Source organism: Miniopterus schreibersii (genome assembly GCF_964146895.1).
Source record: "Miniopterus schreibersii genome assembly, chromosome: 18".
Lineage (NCBI taxonomy): Eukaryota > Metazoa > Chordata > Mammalia > Chiroptera > Miniopteridae > Miniopterus > Miniopterus schreibersii.
The window spans coordinates 29,766,743-29,787,900 of NC_138121.1; the positions used below are offsets into that span (position 1 = coordinate 29,766,743).

General features: G+C 49.4%; 1 protein-coding gene across 5 annotated transcripts; it reads right to left on the reverse strand.

The window, feature by feature from the left end:
• Nucleotides 1-396: 396 nt before the first annotated feature.
• Nucleotides 397-18,551, reverse strand: SLC7A9 (solute carrier family 7 member 9). Of its 5 annotated transcripts, none has more exons than XM_081119716.1 (14): nt 18,020-18,551; nt 17,289-17,469; nt 14,643-14,790; nt 14,109-14,351; nt 13,721-13,846; nt 13,388-13,487; nt 12,377-12,421; nt 11,768-11,891; nt 10,869-10,972; nt 6,739-6,835; nt 5,540-5,689; nt 4,450-4,624; nt 2,250-2,362; nt 397-558 (listed from the first exon to the last, which is right to left on the reverse strand). In XM_081119716.1, exons 2-13 carry the CDS (start codon nt 17,373-17,375, stop codon nt 2,298-2,300), a joined length of 1,464 nt encoding a protein of 487 aa, XP_080975842.1. In that variant the 5' UTR covers nt 17,376-17,469; nt 18,020-18,551; the 3' UTR covers nt 397-558; nt 2,250-2,297. The 5 variants fall into 5 exon arrangements, with proteins under 5 accessions (XP_080975842.1, XP_080975843.1, XP_080975844.1 ...); XM_081119717.1 differs by having other exon boundaries at nt 397-948; XM_081119718.1 differs by having other exon boundaries at nt 17,289-17,401; nt 18,020-18,111.
• Between the last annotated feature and the right edge of the window lie 2,607 nt (nt 18,552-21,158).

Below are 21,158 nucleotides of genomic sequence, written 5' to 3' on the forward strand. Positions count from 1 at the left end.
ATGGGGTGGCCTTGGCAATACCAGCCAGACCCAAGGTTTCTGAGGATCCTCTGGACCTGCAGAGCCCTGGGTCAGAGGGACAGAGGCTTCCCTTCAGTGGAAACTAAAGAGGACCTGTGGGGTGCCTGCAGGTAACCCCCAGGACACCTGGACGTGGTGACCCCTGAAAACATTCATGACCCCATTCTGGGACTGTGGCACCCAGGTTCACAAGATAATCAGGAGGAATGTGTAGTCACTACCCCTTAAATGGGAATGCCCAGAGCCTGACTTTGTGTGTTAATTGGAAAAGGTGGAAAGGAGAGCTGGGAAATGTCAGCACGGTGCCTGTCTTCATTCAGTGTGAGTCTTAGCCTTGCCGGGAGGCGGAAAAGCAGGTTGCTAGAACAGGACTGTGTGACTTGCCCCAGGGTCTTTATTCTTTTATACATCAGAAAGCACAGATGCTCAGGTTCATGGATATCCCAGGTGGAAGCCACCGTTTGAAAGAGAAGTAAACTCTTGTCACCAGGCTGTCCGTGAGCAGGTTTGGATCACACTCTGGCTCAGTTTCCTCATCTGTAAAACAAGACCTGCTCACCACACAGCCCCTTCTCAGAGGTGCCCCAGAGCACTGCTGGTGGGGGCCTCTGTCGTTGGAGGTGGCTCCGAGCTGGAGGTCAGACCACTGCCCTTTGCAGGAGGACAGGAGCACATCCCTGCTGCAGCCCCAATTCCTGGAGCTAAATCGGGCAGGCTTTTCAGGAAATAGGAAGTTCTGTGTCTTGGCTGGCAAAGGTTTTGACTGCTGAGCTCTTCCAATGTCCTTGAGATGTCGGTTTCTGTAGATACAGCCTCTGCTCCTGCTGGGGGAGGCCTTGGGGAGGCCTTGGGGTTGGCGGCCAGGCTTCCTGAGCTGCACTGGCTTTCCTTGGGCTTGTTGGCCACCTGTGGTTTTTGCTCCGTTGTCTTGTGAAACATAGCAGATAATAATAGCAAGTAATGGAGCTGCACAAAGGCGTGTTTCCCATGTACAAATGCTGGGGGGCCTGCTCTGGAGGATGGAATACTCACTCTGATGTGTGGTTCACAAACAGCTAAATGAAAATGCAGGGAAGGCCCTGTCCAGGTGGCTCAGTTGGTTGGAGCTTCGTCCCATGCACCAAAAGGTTTCGGGTTTGATACCCGGTCAGGGCACGTGCCTAGGTTGCAGGTGTGATTTCCCGTCAAGGCGCTTACGGGAGGCATCTGATTGATGGTTCTCTCTCACATCCATGTTTCTCTCTCTTTCTCTCCCTTCCTCTCTCTAAAATCAATGAAAAAACAAAACATGTCCTCAGGTGAGGATTAAAAAAAAAATACAGGAGAGGGGCTACACCTTAAACTAATCTTCATTTCTTTTTTCAGACATTTATATTTACTGTTTGACGTTCTGAGTAACATTTTGTAGGACATAGGACACTGATTAGTGAAATGTAAACAGTTACTAATTGGTTATTATGTACTGATTCCAAGTTTTGGGAAGATTTCTGAAATTCGAGGTAAAAGTACTTTGTCTTTATGCTTCTAAACTTACTGAGTTGAGTGATGTCTTTTGAAGTTATAGCAATAAAGTCACAATGTTTTCAACAGGAATGTTACTTTTTACATTTTTTTTAGACAGCATTTTCCCAGAGTGCCAAATGCAAAATAGAATTTTGTTCCCCTTGCTTTCTGGTTTGACTAAAATGCCAGTGAAGGCTGTGGGGGAGCTGGGACGCCAAGCACCGACTGCAGCACCCTCCCGGCCCCGGTGGTCACACTGCAGTGGGGCCTGGATATTCCGCCTGGGACAGGCCTGCCATGTGCACCCAGGTTAAATATGGGGGTGGCACTGATCTTGGGAGGTAGAAGGGTAAGTAGTAAACATTTGTACCTAGGTATTTAAAAAATTTGTTTTAATCAAAGCAAAAGTTTCTCCAATTTTATATAAAAAATGTGTATACTTTTTTGATCACTGAGTTTAAAGAATACCCTTTATTTAAGTGGGTGTAATGTGCCCCCCCCCCGTTAAAGAGTCGCGCCGTAATGGTACTTTTTATTCAGCCCTCCCCTCGCTGTCAGCCTTCTGTTAGGTGACATCATCTTGCAAATACCCTATCACTTCTATCTAGAATGCCCCCCCCCCCCAAGAATTAAGAATATCTAAAAATACCAGTATTATAGACATCTCAGTACATATTTTTTCTTAAGAAATACATCAGGAAGAAATAACTACAGATACTGCTTACAAAAATAAATCCATCACTGCTTGGACCTGCCGCAGGAGACTGAGTTCGTTACTCTGGAGCTTCCTCCGCTGGGACAACTTCCATCAGCATCTGAAGGTGCATGGTGATGGGCTCTGGAGTGAGGCAAAAAGTACTGTTAGGGAACTAATTACATTAATTTTGCCATGCTTATTGGTGAGCAGCAATATGGCTTTTACCCCACAGTGTGTCCCTTAGACCCACGCTTGGGACACGGTGGCAGGAGGTAGTCAGAACCATCCTGGCAGCTACAGTGGCACTTTGGGCACAAGTTATTTCCCATAAAGCTTTAGGAACCTGCTAAATAGTTTATTGCCACCAACCAATTTACAGGGAAAATCCAAATGCCTCAATTATATATGTATGTTTGCCACTGACCAGGAGTTGAATATTAGTCTGAAGTCACTAAAGACTTAGATTGTTCATTTGCTTAATTCTAAGTTCTTACCAGTTTTTGTAGGGAGCAGCTTGGCTAAATATTCTAAAGCTTCGAAATAAGACACATTTGTGGGACAAGGTAGAAGAGGGTATGGGGGGCTAAATGGTGATGGAAGGGGACTTGACTTGGGGTGGTGAACACACAATACATATAACTTAACCAAGGTCACCCCAATAAAGTCAATAAAAAAATAAGGCACAGTGGCGGGGGAAAGACATACTTTGTACCTATATGTTCTAAGTCATCCTGGCTAGGTTCTCTGTCAGCGTGGTCAAATCCAAGCTTATTTTCAGAGGCATGGAGGAAAAGAGCTGCTTTTCTCAGAGTAATAAATTGGTTTTCCTTTCTGTAGTAGTGTGTGTGCAATCCCTCTCTCAGCTTAGGGTTAAAGTCAAGAGGGTGGGGTGAGCTGTTTCAGGAAAGGAAAAAAGTCCTTGGTGGCAATAATAAAGCTATATTTTGTTTTTGGTTTCACTTTGTTAACATGAAACAGATCCCCTCTTGCTTATGACACCACTGTCAGGTAAGTGGTGGTACCTGATTCCACAGATGCGGACAGGGAAGCTGAGAAGGGACCTGACACTTGCCCAAGCTGGAGAAGGGCACCCTGGTCCCTGCTGGCTCAGTCTAAATAAAGTCTCAGGGCAACCTCACTGCCTGCCCGTTGGGTTTTGCCCTTTCCTACCTTGTGTGTCAGCCTAAGTTGCACGTATGTAAGTAATCACATGGGAGTGTCCAAGAGAGGGTTGTACTTCCCTGCTCAGACAAGCTGAAGGAGAACGGAAGAGGCAGGTTTTTAATCACATCTACTCAATACATATTAAGTGGCTGTTGTAGAGCTCCAGCCGATTTCCTGCCTTCTGGGAACTCGTAGTACAGGGAGAGGGAGACCAGGAAGGCTTTTATAGATGGAGTTTCCTGCAGTGGGATCTGCCAGACAGGATGACACCTTGTGAATGTCATACACACAGGTGTACTGCAGTCTCTAATGTACTTCGGTACCACTACTTTTTCAACGTGAAAGTGCCTATTTAGCTAAACTTTTAAACAAATGTCATAACAGATGAGGAACCAGGATTGCTGAGTGGAAATCAAGAGTTGTGGCCCTGAAATTGAAGGCTCAGCCCTTGTGTCAACTCTATCACCTTCTGGGTTGCTCCTGAGCCTCTCAGATGCTGTCTGTGTTATCAGGCAAAAGAGAGTGGTTCTTTGGGTGCCCAGTAGTGGGGACAGACTGATACTACTGAACTGTGTACTTAAAAATCGTTAAGATGGGCCCAGCCAGTGTGGTTCAGTGGTTGAGTGTTGACCCATGTACCAAGAGGTCACTGGTTCCATTCCCAGGCAGGGCACATGCCCAGGTTTCTGGCTCGATTCTCAGCAGGAGGCAGCAGACCCATGTTGCTGTTTCTTTCTCATGAATGTTTCTCCTCCCTCTCTCAAAAAATAAACTTTAAAAAATGGTTAAGATGGTAAAGTTTATGTGTATTTTACAATTTGAAAAAATGGTGCTTTCCCTTCCTATTTGTTGCCGTAATTTATGGAAACAAAGGAGGAAGCCACAGGGGGACGCCAGAGGCATCACCCTAAGGGTTAGGGGTCACTTGTCCTCACAAAGCCGAGTGAAAGGTGCTGGCTGCCTGGGGTCCTGGGACAGTCCCGGGAGAGTCAGGGCAGGGGGTGGCTGCCAAGGCAGCACCCATCTGCTTCCCTGAGCAGACCAGCCCCTCTGGTGATACTCACTTGAGATTTTCTGAGCCCATCCAAACTTGTAGTGGACAAAAAGGAAGTAAAACACGCTGCCGCTCAGGATGAACAGCATACAGTAGAGGTACTCCCACGCGGGTTCGCTGATGATGGGGGCCAAGACCAGAAACACGGATACGAGAGTCACCAAGATGGGGATGAAAAGGGGCACCTGCAGGCAGAGCAGCAAGTCATGGTTTGGCCAGGTGCATCCATTTCGTTCTGGAAACTTTTTATTCAAAACCACATTGACACACAAAAATTCATGATCTGTGTACTCCAATTTCAATAAGATTTAAGTAATTTTGCCAGTCTTACTTAACCTACCTTTTTTCTCCCCTAGAATATAAATAAATGGCAGACTTTGTATCATTCTACCTGTAACATATTCGCTGTACATTCTCTGATGAGGACTTTGTTTTGAACATGTTTGTCCCTTTTTTTTTTTATCTTGTCATGGACTTGGAGGAATTTATCCTACCTACACAATGTTATAATTCTCGCTTTGCCTGGTGACATGCTTCTCTCATCCCTCATTTCCTGTAAACTGGTGGTTAGATCTGGAGGCAGGAACACCTGATAGTAGGAGCTGCCACTTCCTTTTTTTTTTTTATCACATCAGGAGGCACCCGATGTCTGATTGTCCCACTCCTGAATCTGAGGTCCGTCAGTGGGTTCAGGGGCAGGAAAGGAGCTCAATCCACCAGATCTGGATTCCTTGGGCCATGCAGGGAGGTGGGAGGGAGCCCAGACAGATTGCGGAGGTGCGGATTAGGCCTGGGGCTGGAATTCTGAAGTCCCCATCAGCCTGTGAAAAGTCTATGCTTGAGAGATACAACGGTCAGAACTGGACATCTTGCTCAGGTAGGTCACAGGCATTCTTGATAATAGCAAATTAATCAGGTGGCTAACTGGATCATAAACTATGTGAAATAAGTTGAAGGGCAAACTCCACTTTAAAACATGGTATTCAGAGAAGAGCAGGGTCTGGTTGGAAATAGCGCGGCCCTGGGATCTAAAATAGTTACCTCTCTAACTCATTTCAAGAAGCCGAGGGCACTCGTGACACTCATGGCACTAAACCTACCTTGATAGGTCTCTCCAGTTCTTTCCTTGTGAACCTCATCACAATCAGCCCCAGAACTGTCAGGCCATAAAACATCCACGCAGCAAAACTGAAGTAGTTGACCAGTGAGTTTATATCACCAGGAATGATATAAATAGTGGCTATGATGCCCTAGTAGAAAGAAGAATTCTTAGGTCGTCAGCACATAAAGCACCATCCTGCTCCCCTCCCTGTGAACAAGCACTGGCAGGAAGGAGAAATTACCCATTATCTTTGGGTTAAACCAGACTGGCTGTGATAGGTGTTCTGAGGCCTGGCAGAAAGGACGGAAAATTTGTGACTCTCTGAAGCTGTGATTTTAAGCAGGGGAAAACTATAAGTGTGCATATTGCACCAGCTTCCTAATTACGAATTTTCCTTCCAGAGAGTTTTCATCGTGGGAAAAGCCCTGGGCTCTGAAACTCTGGCTGTCAGGGTCTGGTTGTGACCTGCACTATCTGCACCTTGTAATTCCAAGGGCCCTGTAATTCTGGGTCTCCTTCCTCCTCAAAGGGAGTAGGTTGACAGAACAGTGGTTCTCTGGGGCTGGGTGACGATCCGGGGGTGCCCAAGACAGATGCACACAACCCGGGACTGTCCTCCACCAAGATGTCAGAGGGCCATTACTGCACAAGGATCCCGTGACTTCTAAATTATTGGACTGTAATGAGCAGCTGTTGCCAGTAGCCAACTTGTAAAATGCCTACTCTCCATCCCCAGAAGTTTGTAGTTTGTTACCAGGAACCTAGGGCACCCAAATGTACATATAAGACGTGTAAAGGGTACAAGCTTGGAACATTCAAACAGTATATAAATTCAGAACAAGGAGCTGGAGGTTGAGTAAACTTATAATTGTCTTGGACTTTTGGGTTTATTTTTTAATTTGAGAGAGGAAAGGAGAGAGAGAAACATCAATGTGGTGGTCCACTTATTTATGCATTCATTGGCTGACTCTTGCACGTGCCCTGCCCAGGTATTGAGCCCACAACCTTGGTCTATCGAGATGATGCTCTCACCCACTGAACTACCTGGCCAGGGCCTTGGGCTTTTTTTATATACTAGTTTCAGGTTCAGGACTAAGGGAGCCTGGGTCATTTGAAAACCACTGGGCTTAGCAACCAAACTGAGGGACCGACCCTCTGTCTTTAAGGGGATATTTGCGTGGCGGAATTTGTACTTACATAAAATATGATGGCAGGGGCTGGAGTCAGGCGCTTGACGCTGATGTAAGAGAGCACTTTCAGCATGTGGCCTTCCCGGCCTGCAACATAAACGAGTCTGGAAAATACAGAAGTCAGCTGGTTAGAGTGCAGGCTGCTGTACCATCACTGGGCAAGTGTATCCTCAGCTTCACCACCGAGGCCACAGAGAAGGACTGAGTTGTGACCTCAGTGTGTCCATGCAGGGTCTGGCCTCTGGAGGTGGGTGACTTTGGAGAAGTGAGTGAAAGAACTGCATTCTGGTGCAGGGGAGTCACCTAAGCCAGGGAAAGGGTGGGGGTGACTTGGGAGGCCCTTTCAAAGAGAAGATAACTGAGCTAAGTCCTGAAAGTGGCACAAGAAATACATGTAAAATGAAGTCCAGGGCCAGGTGACCCCAGTACTTGGAGCACCTAACAGAGCAAACACAGAAGTGCCTTGCACTTCTTAAGTCCAGAACTTCCATGTTTAAAAAAATCAGGCAAACTAAGGGTAAGTCAGTAGATGCAAACAAGTGTCCTGGTTCCACCCAAGAACTCCTGATGGTCCAGTAATCGGAAACCGTGTTACATGTTAGAAAAAAGAAGAGCTAAACAAAAAAAAATTTACTGTAATTAAAATTTTAACAACAGCCCTGGCTGTTGTGGCTTGGTTGGGCATCCCCCTGTGTGCTGAAAGGGCGCTGGTTTGATTCCAGGTCAGGGCACATGCCCAGGTTGTGGGCTCAATCCCCAGTAAGGGGCGTGCAGGAGGCGGCCAATGGATGTTTCGCTCTCACATTGCTGTTTCTCCCTCTCCCACTCTCTAAAAATCCATAAAAAATTTTTTAAAAATTTAATCAATAGCAGATAGATGCAAGTGAAAAAGTGAATGAGAAGCCAGATCTAAGTATGAAACACAGAGAATGGAAAATGTGGACAGGAAGTTAAGAGAAGAAACAGCGGGAGAAGCTCGAATAATGGATTGGGGTAAGGTGAGTTCAAAGAACAGAGAGCTTTTAGAAGAAGAAAAACATGCCCAGGTATAAACATAGCGGGAGGAAAAAGGGGGAAAAAAGTCTAAGCTACTGAATTTAAAAGATTAACTGCAAAATTGGGACAGTCAGAACAACAGCAGGCATCTCATGAGAAATCACTTTTTCCGCGGTGAGGGAAATGGATTTTCAGATTAAGATTCTCTAAAGCTAAGCTATCACTCAAGACTTTGGACAAAATAAATGCATTGTTAGATAAACAATAGCTGGGAGACATTTACTGTTCTTCAACCCTCATGGGAAAGTGTTAAAAAGAAACTGAACTCAGAGGTTACTGGTTGAAGAAGCAATGTCAAGGAAACACCAGTAAAACATGTCATATGTATGCAAGTATTGGATTTTTAATTTTTGTCATGCACTTTTTTGGAGGGACAGGTTTGTAAACAAGGAGTAGCCGATGCCTAGACGATACGCAAGGGAGAGCCCTCGTAAGAGGAAAGAGGGTTGAGATCCTGAGGCTCTATTAGGTGTTCCTGTGACATTTTAAGGGTGACTGCTGATAGAAATATACCAGCAGAAGAAAAAAGGAATAAAGGTAATTTGGTTGGGTAATAAATCAGGATGAGATTTTTTTTTAAACCAAGAAAACCGAAAGGAATGTGTTAGGAATTAATCCAGCTGTACCGTAATCACACTAAATGTGATCAGATTCACTTTGCCTGGCTAGACTTTTTTTTTTTTTTAAATATGTCTTTATTGATTTCAGAGAGAGGAAGGGAGAGGGAGAGAGAGAGAGAAACATCAATGATGAGAGTCATTGATTGGCCGCCTCCTGCACACCCCCTGGTGGGGATCGAGCTTATGCCCTGATTGGGAATTGACCCGCGATCTCCTGGGTCCTTGGTCGATGCTCAACCTCTGAGCCACGCCGGTGGGGCCCGGCTAGAGACTCTTCGGGGTGGGATTTGTTGAAAGAGACACAAACCACAGCCCTATGTCACTAAGGGGCTGAAAATTAAAGGGATGGGATATGTTACCAGAAATAACAGCCTAAGGCGGCTCGTTGAGCAATATCAGTATCAGATAAAAGAGCATTTAAGGCAAAAAGAGGGAGCGTTCATTCTGAAAAAGGGAAGAGACTACCAAGAAGATATATACAATTTTTTTTCAAAGCAAAACTTGACAAATCCACCATGAGAGCAGGATATTTCAACAGTAAGGTACAAACTTGATTTTTTAAAAATCTAGAAGATAATAGAATATATGTTATTTTCAAGACCATAGGAAACATTTACAAAAATTTCAGTAAGCCACAAGGGAAGTCTTAGAATTTATGGAGAAGTGATAGCATAAAAATCACATCCTCTGACTACAATACAATAAAATTAGAAGCCAGGATACAAAGGCTAAACAAGACCATCTATTTAAAACCCCATATTTGAACTTTGAAAAGATATACACATGGTATTAAGCCGATTCCCAGAACAAGTCATTGAGAGCGGGAGGAAAGGCGTTGCTAGGTAGAGGGGGAAGACTCGGACTCAAGATGCTGCTCTGAGCCCTAGCCTGCTCAGTGGTTAGAGCATTGGCCCTCAGACTGAAGAGTCCCGGGTTTGATTCTGGCCAAGGGCACGTACCTGAGTTTCAGGCTCGATCCCTGGCCTGGTCAGGGTCCGGGCATGTGCTGGAGGCAACCAATCAATGTGTCTGTCTCACATCAATGTTTCTCTCTCTCCCTCTCTCCCTTCCACTCTCTCTGAAAAGCAATGGAAAAATATCCTTGGTTGAGAATTAAACACACAACAAACCTGCTGTGGATTCACTCTTTAAACTCCATCAGTTCCTCACCAATCAATATATAAATTCCTCACACTTAAAATGCAAGTAAGACTTTTGGAACTGGACAAAACAATCGTCAGTGCGACTGGAATGCTAAACAGGCAAGGAGAAGGCTGACATGGGAGCAGCTGTCCTACCAGATTTCACATTACTGAAGCTGTGGGATGTATAAGTGTGATAACAGCACAGGAAAAGACCTATCCATGAAGCGAAGTGAACCAAGGACACTGGGAATAATAGTGGTGGCATTTCAAACCAGGGGGAAAGCGTGGACTATTTAGTAAGAAATCCTGGGACAACTGGTAAAGGTTTAGGGGTTTTGGGGGGAAGTAAGATTTATGCCTCACATCAAAATATACTCCAGATTGATCAAAGTGCTACAGTAAAATGCTAGAAGAAAACTTAGGTGGGTGTTTTTTTTAAAATATATTTTTACTGATTTCAGAGAGACGGAGAGGGAGAGGGGGAGAGAGAGAGAGAGAAACATCAATAAGAGAGTCATTGATCAGCTGCCTCTTGCACGCCCCCTACCGGGGATCGAGCCCACCACCCAGGCATGTGTCTTGACCAGAAATTCAACCAGCAACCTTTCAGTGTACAGGGCAAGAGCTCAACCAACTGAGCCACGCTGGCCAGGGCTCATTTTTTTAATGGTATTTCTGAAACACCACCTAGCCCATGAATGGAGGCCGTGGTAAATTATGCTACATCATAAAGTAGAATACAGCACAGCTGTTAACTGTCTCTTGACCAGGAGGGTCGAGAGGGTTGGCTGGGCTAGCAAATGATGGCTGTTTATGCAAATAATAAACCACTGTTTGCTTTCATGCTACAGAAACTGAGTTGAGTAGTTGTGACAGACTTACATGACCTGCAAGCCTAAAGTATTCACTGTCTGGCCCTTTAAGGGAAAGTTTGCCAATCCCTGGTCTAGACTATGTATATAATAACAGAAGACTATGTTCAAGAAATATCATTAGGTGAAAAAAGGTACAAGGTGAAAGGTAATACGTGTGAACCAATGCCCCTCTCACCCTGTGCCCCAGAGTCCACCTGGTGCTGGAATCGGCAGCACTGTCACCCCGAGAGAGGAACCTTGCCTCTCTTGGATGGGCCAGCCATATCCAGGGCCAGTGTGCAAGCTTGTCCATGCTTTCGCTCCCTTCCTGCTGGTGCCATGAGGGGTTTAGCCTGCAAGGGTTTAGCCTGCAGGGCCCTGTTAGCCATGAGGCTGTCTTTCTCAAGTGTGCAATCTGCTCTGATGCCCCTGTCCCCGGGGTTGCGCATCGGGGTCCCCTACCTGCCCGCTGTGAAGCAGGTCCCATTAGCAGCACCGATGGTTGAAAATGCCACAAAGAGTGGCACGACCCAAGAGGCTGGATAGAGAACACGGTCACCGAACGTCTGGTGAGAGAAGCGAGATGACTCCTGAGGGTCTTGCATGGCCCCCGAGAGCTATGGGTCCCAGAAAGCTGCTGCACTGTCCCAGAGGCTCGGCCCCCAACCCCAAGGTGAGTGCAGCTGCTGACTCCTGGAGAGGAAAAGTAGGGAACCACGCTGGAGGGAATCAACTGGGTCTCCCCTCTCCTCAGTGTGTCTCAGCATTGGTTGGCGGTTGCAGAAGTCTCTCCTCCACCTCTCCTGTCATAATTCTTAGCCATCTCCGTATCATTTGGACACCCTGCCCTCTCGCCTCCTTGGCCCCCTCATTCAGAAGGACCTCAGCTGGGTGAACTCATCATAACTGAGGCCGCGTCTCCCCATGCTACCCACCCTTGTCATCTCAGTCTGTTTCTAGTTAGCGTCCTGTCCTACCCCAACTCCAAGAGGCCTCCAGCACATGAACCCCACCCGCCTTTTCCACTGCCCCACACCCCTCACTCTGGTCCTCCCTTCCCTCCTTACCCAGCGTAAAGCCCACAATGCATATTACAACTCCCTCCCTCAGTGACTCCTGTTCCCTTTCTCTCCTCATACTTGCCTGTCCAAACTCCAGCCCTGCCCCCAGGCCACTGGTGGGCTGGGAAAGGGACCCTGCAGGCTTGGCTGGCGGCCTTCAGCCTCAGGTGGATCTTCGGTGCTGTCTTAACCTGTTCACTCTCCCCGCCTCCTAGCCGGTCATTTCCCTTCTCCCCTGTGGGGTCTTCAGCTTGGGCATTTCTGCCTTGCCCGCCCCTCCTGCAGGGATGGGGCACTTACCACGGCCACCGCCTGTGACTGCAGGAGCTCCGTCGCGGTCATCACAGTGAAGTAGGACACGTTCATGAGGATGTAGCACCCTGTCACCAGCGGGATCCCGATGATAATAGCCAGGGGCAGGTTCCTAGGAGGGGCAGGGACCCAGGAACCCAGGGTCAGACCAGAGCATCCTTGAGAGACTCACAAGATTGCTGTTTTCACCTGGTCTTTGCTCCCACCTTTGCTGGCCAGCCCTCCATCTGCTCCCTGTGGTGGGCTGGGGACACAGCTGCCCCTCCAGAGGCCCACCCAGCAGGGGGCTTGTGAAACAGCACAGCACAGAGGACACATGTGACATCTTCAAATGAGAAAGAAGACTCCCAGGCAGCAAAATGGAATTGTTTATAAGCAAAATAAGCCAGAGATAAAGATGGAGTTCTCCCTTTCTCTCAGCAACTATTCCACTACCCAAACCAAACCAAACTCTAAGGAGTGGGAACGAGCTTGTAGGACCACTCAGTGTCTGGAAGGGGGTCTGGGATAATTGGAGGAAGGGGCTCCCCCTTTTCTTGGGAGAAGAGAAATATGGTTGCCTGCCTACTGTCTCCTGCCCTGACTCAGATTTCTCACCTGAAAGGGTTTCTAAGTTCTTCTGTGATATAATTGAGTTGATTCCTAGAGAAAGAAAAGTAACATGAGTAACATAATTTGCTAAGATTGTGAAACACAAAATAATAAATGTTGGCCTCGTTTAAGAGTCTCCACCATTGCCCGGCTGGTGTGGCTCAGCGACTGAGCATTGACCCATGAACCTGGAGGTCACGGTTCAATTCCTGGTCAGGGCACATGCCCTGGTTTTAGGCTCGATCCCCAGCAGCGGGTGTGCGGGAGGCAGCTGATCAATGACTCTCGTCGTTGATTTTCTCTCTCTCCCTCTCCCTTCCTCTCTCTGAAATCAATAAAAACATATAAGAATCTCCACCATAGGAACCTCTCCTGCAGGGATTCTGGGCTAACATCTTTCAGAGGAAGCCCTGGCGATGCTGGGCTACAAAGTCTGAACATCCATCAGTTGGTAAGTCTTTCCTCTCCATGGGAATCGCATGAATTTTCAAGAATTATTGGTGCTTTGAAAAAATGGAAAATTCTTTGAAAAGAGAACGAAATCTGCAGGTGCTGTGCATGAGGGAAAGGCCAGCTACACGAATGGCCACACTTCTCTAGTTGATTCCTAGCAGAATCTCGCTGACTAAACCTGGCATTTTCCAGGGAGAAACAGAAGTGCTGCTGAGTACTTTTGCCTCGTCACGTGCCTGGGCTGCCCTGCCTCCCAATGGGCTAAGCCCCTGTGTTTCTGTGGAAGCTTCTGGCCCACAGGCACCACCACTGCCTGCCCACAGGCCACTCTGCCAAGGGCTGGGGCCACAAGAGCGACTGGGAAGGGGGCAGGTGTCCCAGTGTCTCTGGGGTCCAAGGAGAACAGAAGGGTGAGGGGTGGGATGCTTCACAAAAGGGAGATGTGAAGGTGAATTTTAGGGTCCCACGAAACCCCAGAAAGGGGAAGTCATTGCTTTCCACGCGGTTTGGGTTAACGCAGCCTGAGGAACCCACATCCGGATGCGCCGTCTTTGCGTGCCTTACCATCCGTCGTACGCCCAGAGTCCATTGTAAAATGCCAGACTGATGGCTCCCACGGACAGTTTTGTGCCCTCAAAAGAATTTTCAAAGTTCTTTGTATTTCCTGTAATTAAACCAGACATTAAACAGTGGGTGTCAGCTGACCAGCGTGGGGCTTTGCATCTTCACCACGTGAAAGAAGATTTATGGCCTCAGGTTATTACACAAACTCTGAAAAGCGGGGACACTAAAGATTCTGTTGAGTTTTTGGCTTAGAGATATGCTCAGCAGTAAGACCTCCAGGCAAAAAGGAGGCCCATGCTTCTGGCCTCTCCCCCCACTCCTGCTGAAGGTCACCTTGGGCCAGGAGGACAAGTCCGCTGATGATGATGATGGCCACGATCACCAGCTTGGCCGCTGTGAACACGTTCTGGACGTAGCTGCCCAGCCGCACGCTCAGCGCGTTCACCGTGGTGATGAGCACTGGGAAGGGGGCAACATTCTGTGTCGGGGGCTCAACATCTCCATTCTTAAGGCCCTGGAAGGGGGCTCCTTTCTACCCTCCCAACCTCCTCCCAACAGCTTCCACCCATGAAGAGTGACAGGCCTTTTGCCCCACTTCTCACCTCCCTCCAGGCCCACTTGGCCAATTTCTGGACGTTCAGGAGCCGAGACCAGTGTCCCCACCTCATCTGTGCCAGGTCTTTTCTGACCCCTGCCCAAGGTTTCAGACTTGGGTACTCACAGATGGCAGCGGCGGCCAGGCATTTAACCACAATTTCAGGAGGCTTGCAGCCAGAGTAGAAGGGTGCAGAGGCATACTCAGAAAAGCTGAGGCAGATGATGGCAAAGGACGAGGGCTTGATGATGAACAGGCTGGTCCAGGAAAAGAGATAGGCAGGGATGGGGCCAAAGGCCTCCATCAGGTAAGGGTATTCGCCTCCCGACTTGGTGATCATCGTACCAAGTTCCGCAAAGCACAGAGCGCCTAGAACACAGTGAGGAGGGGACCCCAGGCCCCCAGTGAGGCGTGGCCTGGTTGAGAGAGCCCCCCTCCTGTCTGGGGGCCCGGGGCTCACAGGGGCCCACCCCGGTGCTCTCTCATCGGACTATGCTGAGTTCTGGCCAGCAGACATTTCGGCGCAGCCTGATTTACACCTATTGTGCACCAGCACTGAAAGAGGCCCAGCAGCAGCAAGGCCTGGACATAGGATCACGCTCAGAGAGCCTGGACCCACATTCAATAGGAGACACGGCCAGGGGGTGGCATCTTTGTTACCCAGTGTTGCAAGAATCCCACATGCTGCCCATATGATGAGACAGGGCCCCACAGCTTCCGTGTTGCTGAGCACAGACTTGGGAGAAATGAAGATCCCAGAGCCGATGATGGTGCCCACGATAATGCAGATGCCGCTGAGCAGGCCCACCTTGGGTGCGGAGGAAGGAGAGGAGAGTTAGTGCTGCACCGGATCCAGCTCAGATGGCCAACTGCAGCCCTTCTCTCCCTCCTTGGGTACACCCAGCACAACCCCAAGTGAAGCCCTTTCCCAGGCACTTTCACCAGGTGCTGTTGCAGGAGAACACCAGGGTGCTGCTCCTGGGGCTTGGCTCACACTAAGTCCATTAATCCTCACAACAGCCTCATGAGTCAAGGATACCATATCACACTCATTTTACGGGAGAGAAAATGGAGGCACAGAAAGGTTACATTCTTGCCCAGGGTTACATGCCAGTGTGGGTAGACCTGGCGCAGGTCCCATACACCAGCACTGCCCTCGCTGCCCTGGATAGAGGGGCTCTGATGGTAAAGGCTGATTTAGCAAACAATCCACAACAAGAAAGGCTATAGGTACTAAGAAGTACAAATTGACAGTTAGTTATAAAATAGTCACAGAGATGTAAAGTACTGCATAGGAAATATAGTCAATAATACTGTAATAGCCCAGCTGGTGTGGTTCAGTGGCTAAGCAATGACCCATGAACCAACAGGCCATTGGTTCGATTCCTGATCAGGGCACATGCCCAGGTTGCGGGCTCGATCCCCAGTAGAGGGCATGCAGGAGGCAGCTGATCAAGGACTCTCATCATTGATGTTTCTCTCTCTCTCCCTTTCTTCCTCTCTCTGTAAAAAAAATCAATGAAAACATTAAAAAATAATAATAATAATAATATTGTAATAACTATGTCCTTTGTATTATCGTGGGGATCACTTCATAAATTACATAAATGTCTAACCACCATGCTAGACACCAGAAACTGATATAAAAGAATGTTGAATGTCAACTGTAATTAACAAATTTTTTTTAAAAAGGAAGGCTCTAGGGACATGCCTGTTAGCTGGGCAGAGCAAAATGAAGCTTCTCTCCCAGGATAATGGGTAAATCAGGACTGGGTCCCAGCCAGGGGTAAGAGTTGAGCAATGGAGCCTCCAGGGACACACTAGGGGGCTATGAAATTTCTGAGGATATTTTGTAGGGTATGTGCTTCCCACCAACAAGGCCCAGCTCAGCCACACACCGTTCAGTTCCATTCCTGTGAAGTCCCAGAATAGGCTAAACTAATCCATAAGGATTGAGCTCAGGATTGGGGGTCCCTTGGGAAAGGGGTAAGAGGGAACTTTCTGGGAGAGACCAGTTTGTCAAAACTCATTGAACTGAACGCTGAAGATCTATACATTTCACTGTGTGTTAATTACACATGAATCCAGTAAGAAAAACACTTTTTTAAAGAGAGAAAATGTCTGATTCAGGCCCCTCCTTTAATGTCAGCCCTCAGAAGCCCCCAGCTGGATTTTTGGAGCCCAAGGTGAATGTGCTTGTATTTGCCTGTCTGGGCAGAGGCTACACTCAGGATTAGAGCCCAGAGAACAAAGCTGGCCACCAAGGGACACACACAATTGAAGGAGGGGTCCCAGGGAGCAGTGTCAGCTTCCATTTGGGCCTCAGGGCCAGGGTGAGCTCCCAGGGTAGTCTCTGTCTCCGCTTTCCTCCTCTAATGGTGGGGTCAGCTCACCCACACCTTGGGGTCCTCCAGAATCCTCCTCCCGCTGAGGTCTGCATTCCCCCCAAGTCCTGAGTTTAGGACTTGCCTGGGGTTAGCTCAGTTGTGCTCTTTTCATGGCTGAAACGGAGGCTGCTGCTGCCTATCAGCCAACTCCTGGGGACCCAAGATCTCAGGCCAACCCTCAGTCAGTCCAAGCCACCCTTCTTGTCAATCCCCAGATCCCTCCTCCCTCTGTTCCCTGTGCTGCCAGGAGTGGGAGCCCCCGGAGCCTCGGTCCAGTGCTCAGCCCACTGGAATCCATCCTGATTTTACTCAGGACCCTCAGTCTTCATCCTATGAGCCTGAAGCTTGTTCTTTCCCGTTCACCCTGCAGCTACCATCCACCTGGGACTAGGTCCTTTGGGGCTCTACACCTCCGCCCTCCTATGCCAGCCCATCTTACACGAGCTCTGGGCCCCCCAAGGCTGCAGGCACCTCCAAGTCCAGCCCTTACTAGATTCTAGTTCAGAGGGCTCACCTAAGGCTGACCCATGCCACTCACCACCCCGGCCAGACTCACTAGCAGAAGCGGGAGTTTCTCACCACTGGATGTAGCAGGACAGATATTTGGTGAAGACCCTACAGAGGGGACTCAAACATCACAAGGTCCTCTCTGACCCTCCCTGAAGAGGCCATCGGGCTGAGCAAATACCAGCTTCTCCAAGTTGGCCCAGGGCACAGAAGCACACACGTGTTAACTTCAAAGAATATGCTGAGCTCACCGGCAAGAGGGAAGTTAAGTGCAAAAAAATGTTCCTTTAGAGATAGTGCATAAAGTACATCTGTACTTTACAAACCAGAGGTCAGTGGGACTTCCCTGCCTGCTCCCCAGTTACACGCCCTGCCCTGCTTGGGAAGGGCCTACCCAGAAGGGCCGCCTTACCTCCTTCTGGAGACTTGTGGTCTTGGGTTCATTGCTCTGAATGGACTCCTGATCCTCTCTCCTTTTTCTCAGGTTTGTCTCCTCCATCTTTCCCTCCTGCCGGTTCTAGGAGGCTGCAGGAGGACGTGGGCCTGACTCAGCAAATGCACAGACAGGGCACAATCGGGAGCTCACCGGGGCTCTGTGGGAACCGACGCCAGAAGCAGATTATTGGCTGCTGTTTCTGGAAAGTACAGGTGTCTACCCCTTAGGGATAACTTGCTCAGTCCCCTAAATAACAACTTTTCATGACTGTCATTCAGGCCTTGGGAACAGAGCTCCTGGGCTGTTTTCTAACCTTCCCTGTCAGACGCCTGCGCTTCTGGGCTCCTGGTCTCAGCAATGACACACTTGGAAAGTCATTCTACCTCCATGGTCCAACCTCATTTTTTTCCAAAGTAGAAAGAAATATTGTATTTAGTAGCAAGCATGGGGTATACGTAGTAGAACCATGTTCAAGAAGGAATGCTTTTCTCATAATTACTTCCCACCATGAAGGCACCTCTCACATAAAAGATTCACCATGTAGATGTTTCGCATTGAAGGATGCGAGGAATGAAAAAAAATTGCTGAGGAAAATCGGTTCAAGGCTTCACTAGCTGATGGTCCTATCCTGTTCCCTTTCTCTAAATAAAGTTCCTCCCAGTCCCTGGCCGACAGCAGCAAGCCTGCCCATCACCCAGTGGTCTTACCTTCTTGACTCTGCGGAGCCCAGGGAGCTTCCCGTGCGAATGAGTGCCTGTGTCTCCACTGTCATGCCCTAGGAATGGCCATGTCTTGTGCCCAGGAGTGGAGGAAGCCAGAAGGTACAGAGGTCAGCAAAGGTAATAATTAAACACTTTTTTTTTTTTTTTAAAGAAATGAAGTTTGGATACACCACACCAAAAGGGGAGCGTCAGGCAAGCCAGTTTCTCTCCAGAAACATTTTTGTTTTGTTCATTGGTGTCTAGATCAATTTTTTTTCCTTAACTAGATCCCCCCAAACCAACCACATCCTGTAAGAAGACATCTCTCTAAAGACTGGAACCAGAGGAATTAAACTTTGGAACCAACTCTTTTATTACTTAATAGGCTATATTTACAACTGCAATTAGGCAGCACAAACAGGAACCACTGAGCTTGCAACTCATCCTTCAGGGCAGGTGTTTTCCCTGCCCTAGGAATTTCCTCCCAGAAGCCTTGGACTGACCAAGCTGATGGGAAGGTGGTGAGTCCTTCCCACTCATGTTTGCCAGGGTTGGGTTTTGGCACCACCTGGAACTGCAAGAGAGTTTGGCACATGCAGACTCAGCAGTGCAGCCTCTTGCGGGTCCCTGCCCCACCTGCACCTGCACCTGCACCTGTACCAGCTGGCTGGTTCAATTTGATGATGCTGCTGTTAAAGTAGCCCAATCTCATGTTCACCACTGTAGAGTGGAAAAGGGGCACAGAACATCATCAGTTCCATACTCTCACTTACCTAATGGGGAAACTGAAGCCCTGAGAGGGAAAGAAGCACATCTAGGCCACAGAGCTCTGGCCCCTCACCGGGATGTCTGGCTCTCTCAGCGGGCAGAGGTGCTCCAGCTGTCCCTCCAGCTGGGGGCAGATCCACCTCTTCCCACCAGAGGTGGTTCAAGTGGCGGCTCTAATCCCTTATCTCAGATAAGGGCTTTCTCTGGGGTGGGTAGAGCCCAGCCTGAAGCATTGTTGCTGTTATCACAGCCATCGGCATTGGAGTAAACTTAACAGCATTCCAGATACCCAATGAGACCACAGGTTACAGGACAGAGCTAAATGAGTCAGTGGAGATCGCTTAGGGAGCATATTGAGACAGGCTGACCTGAGAGAGGACAGATTTCTCAGGGTTTCCCTTAAAGCCATCTGGAGAATGTGGGGACCCTTGCTGTCCCAGAGTCAGGGTCCTGGTTTAGAAGTTTGTCGCCTGCCCCCTTAGTGAGGCCACACTTGCTCATCAGGGTGCCCGCCACTCTGCTCGCCAGGGCCAGAGCCCCCAGCAGAGTGCTCATTCGGGGGGTCCTCCAGCAGGAGCACGGAGGCCAGAAGCCAGGGTGGGCGCTGCCCACAGGCTTGGTGGAGTCCCCGCAGCAACACTCCAACGCTGCCCTCTAAATTTACAAAACCCTGCAGAATATCCCTGGGTGAAAGTTGCCTCCAGAGCGCTGATATTCTAACAGAAGCCCAGAGAGGAGGGCAGGGTGTGGTGGTGGGGAGAATGCCCTCCTACCCAACCAGACATGTGACTTCAGTGCCACTTAGCCTGTCTCCAAGCCAAGCTCTGAATCCCTATGATGCTGGGACACCACCCACGTGGACCCGTGAAGACTCCAGGTGATTCGCTCAATTCCAGCCCTGTTAGCTCGGAGGCTCCCCTGTCTCCTCGGGCCTCTGCCAAGGCCTGCGTTTGGGACATCTGGGGATGGGATTCTTTGTTGAGGGTCAGAAATATATTTCAGATAATTTTTGATCCCTCGTGGGCATTTCTTCCCTTAAAGCCGTTGTTCCTTCTTTTTGTTTTACCCTAGCAGAGTGAGTGCTCAACCAATTATCATAAGCTCCTCCCTCCATGCAAAATAATCTGGATTTGTTTTAAAAACACATTTCCCAGAGAAACAAGATGGCGGGTAGGTCACAGCTGCACCCGCCGCCTCCCGCAACCACATCAAAATTACAACGAAAATACAGAACCAGCAGCACTCTGAGCCTCCTGAAACCTGGCTGAACAGAAGCCCTACAACCAGGGAGCTGAAGAAGCACCGAGACCGGGAGGAGGGGTGGAGACGCGGGCCGGTCGGGGCTGAATTACAGAGACTCGGCCGCCGGGCCCACACCCGGTGCCGCGGGTTAAACCCGGGAGGGAATCTTGGGGCAGAGGTTTCCCCGGAGGAGGGAGCGGTCCCAGCCCCACAGCAGGCCCCCAGCCCAGGGCTCCAGGCCGGGAAGAGACGTCCTCACAACTCCAGGCTGTGAAACCAGCGGGACTGTCCCTGAGGGTCTCGGAGGCTGCGGGAGCCCCAGCAGCTCCTCTTAAGGGCCCGGCATGGACTCACTCGGAGGCTCCCTCTGAGCCCAGCGCCGGGGAGCAGCCTGAAAGGACCCGGGACACTCGGGGAGGAACTAACCTGCCTGAAGTCGGGGCGAGAGGTGGAGGGCGGCTTCCTTCGACGCAGAGGAGCTGGCAGAGGCCATGGCTCCTTTGGGGAGCCCTCCCCACACACAGCCAGCAGGCAGGCGCCATATTTGAGTCACCAGCGCCTCACTCACGCTTCTGGCCCCTTCCCGTGATTCCTGGAGGCCCCGCCCCTCCCCACCTGCAGCTCATCCAGGCCATTTCCAGGGGCTTTTCTGTGCAAGTGGCCTCTCGAGCCTCATGCTTAGGACTTTCCTAAAATCTTTCCAACAAGCAGCAGCTGCCCCATACGGCTTGATAAGCGGCCCCAGGCCTGGCACTAGTGGCAGCCTGCACTGGCTCATAGCTTGGCTTCTCCTGGACACCGCCAAGCCCAGCACAAGGAGCAGCCAACTACGGTTTGCTGTGTAGCTCATGCTGGGTGGCCCTGAGCAAGGCACTGGCACAGGCACAGGCTGACTTTGCACCTCCCAGGAGGCCCCAGAGACAGTGCACCTGGTGGTCAGACTCGACCACGCTGGATTACAACCCTGCCACATCCACGAGTGACACTCAGGAGGCACACTTGGTGAACACCAAAGCTCCACTGAAGTAAATCCTGCTCCATAGGGGTGTCTCCAGCACAGCAGCTCTCTGGCTGTAGTTGCAGCTGGTCCTCACAGCTGATTGGCCTGGGGGTCAGTTCCTCCCAGGGACGCCAA

What these genes read in the sequence shown, in the direction of transcription:
- SLC7A9 (XM_081119716.1), bottom strand. Translation starts at nt 17,375, where the DNA reads ATGGAGGAGACAAACCTGAGAAAAAGGAGAGAGGATCAGGAGTCCATT. An exon ending in GAACTTAGAAACCCTTTCAG is followed by an intron (nt 11,892 to 12,376) that starts GTGAGAAATCTG and finishes TGCCCCTCCTAG; the next exon opens with GAACCTGCCCCTGGCTATTA. An exon ending in ACCTGCTTCACAGCGGGCAG is followed by an intron (nt 6,836 to 10,868) that starts GTAGGGGACCCC and finishes TGTATTTTCCAG; the next exon opens with ACTCGTTTATGTTGCAGGCC.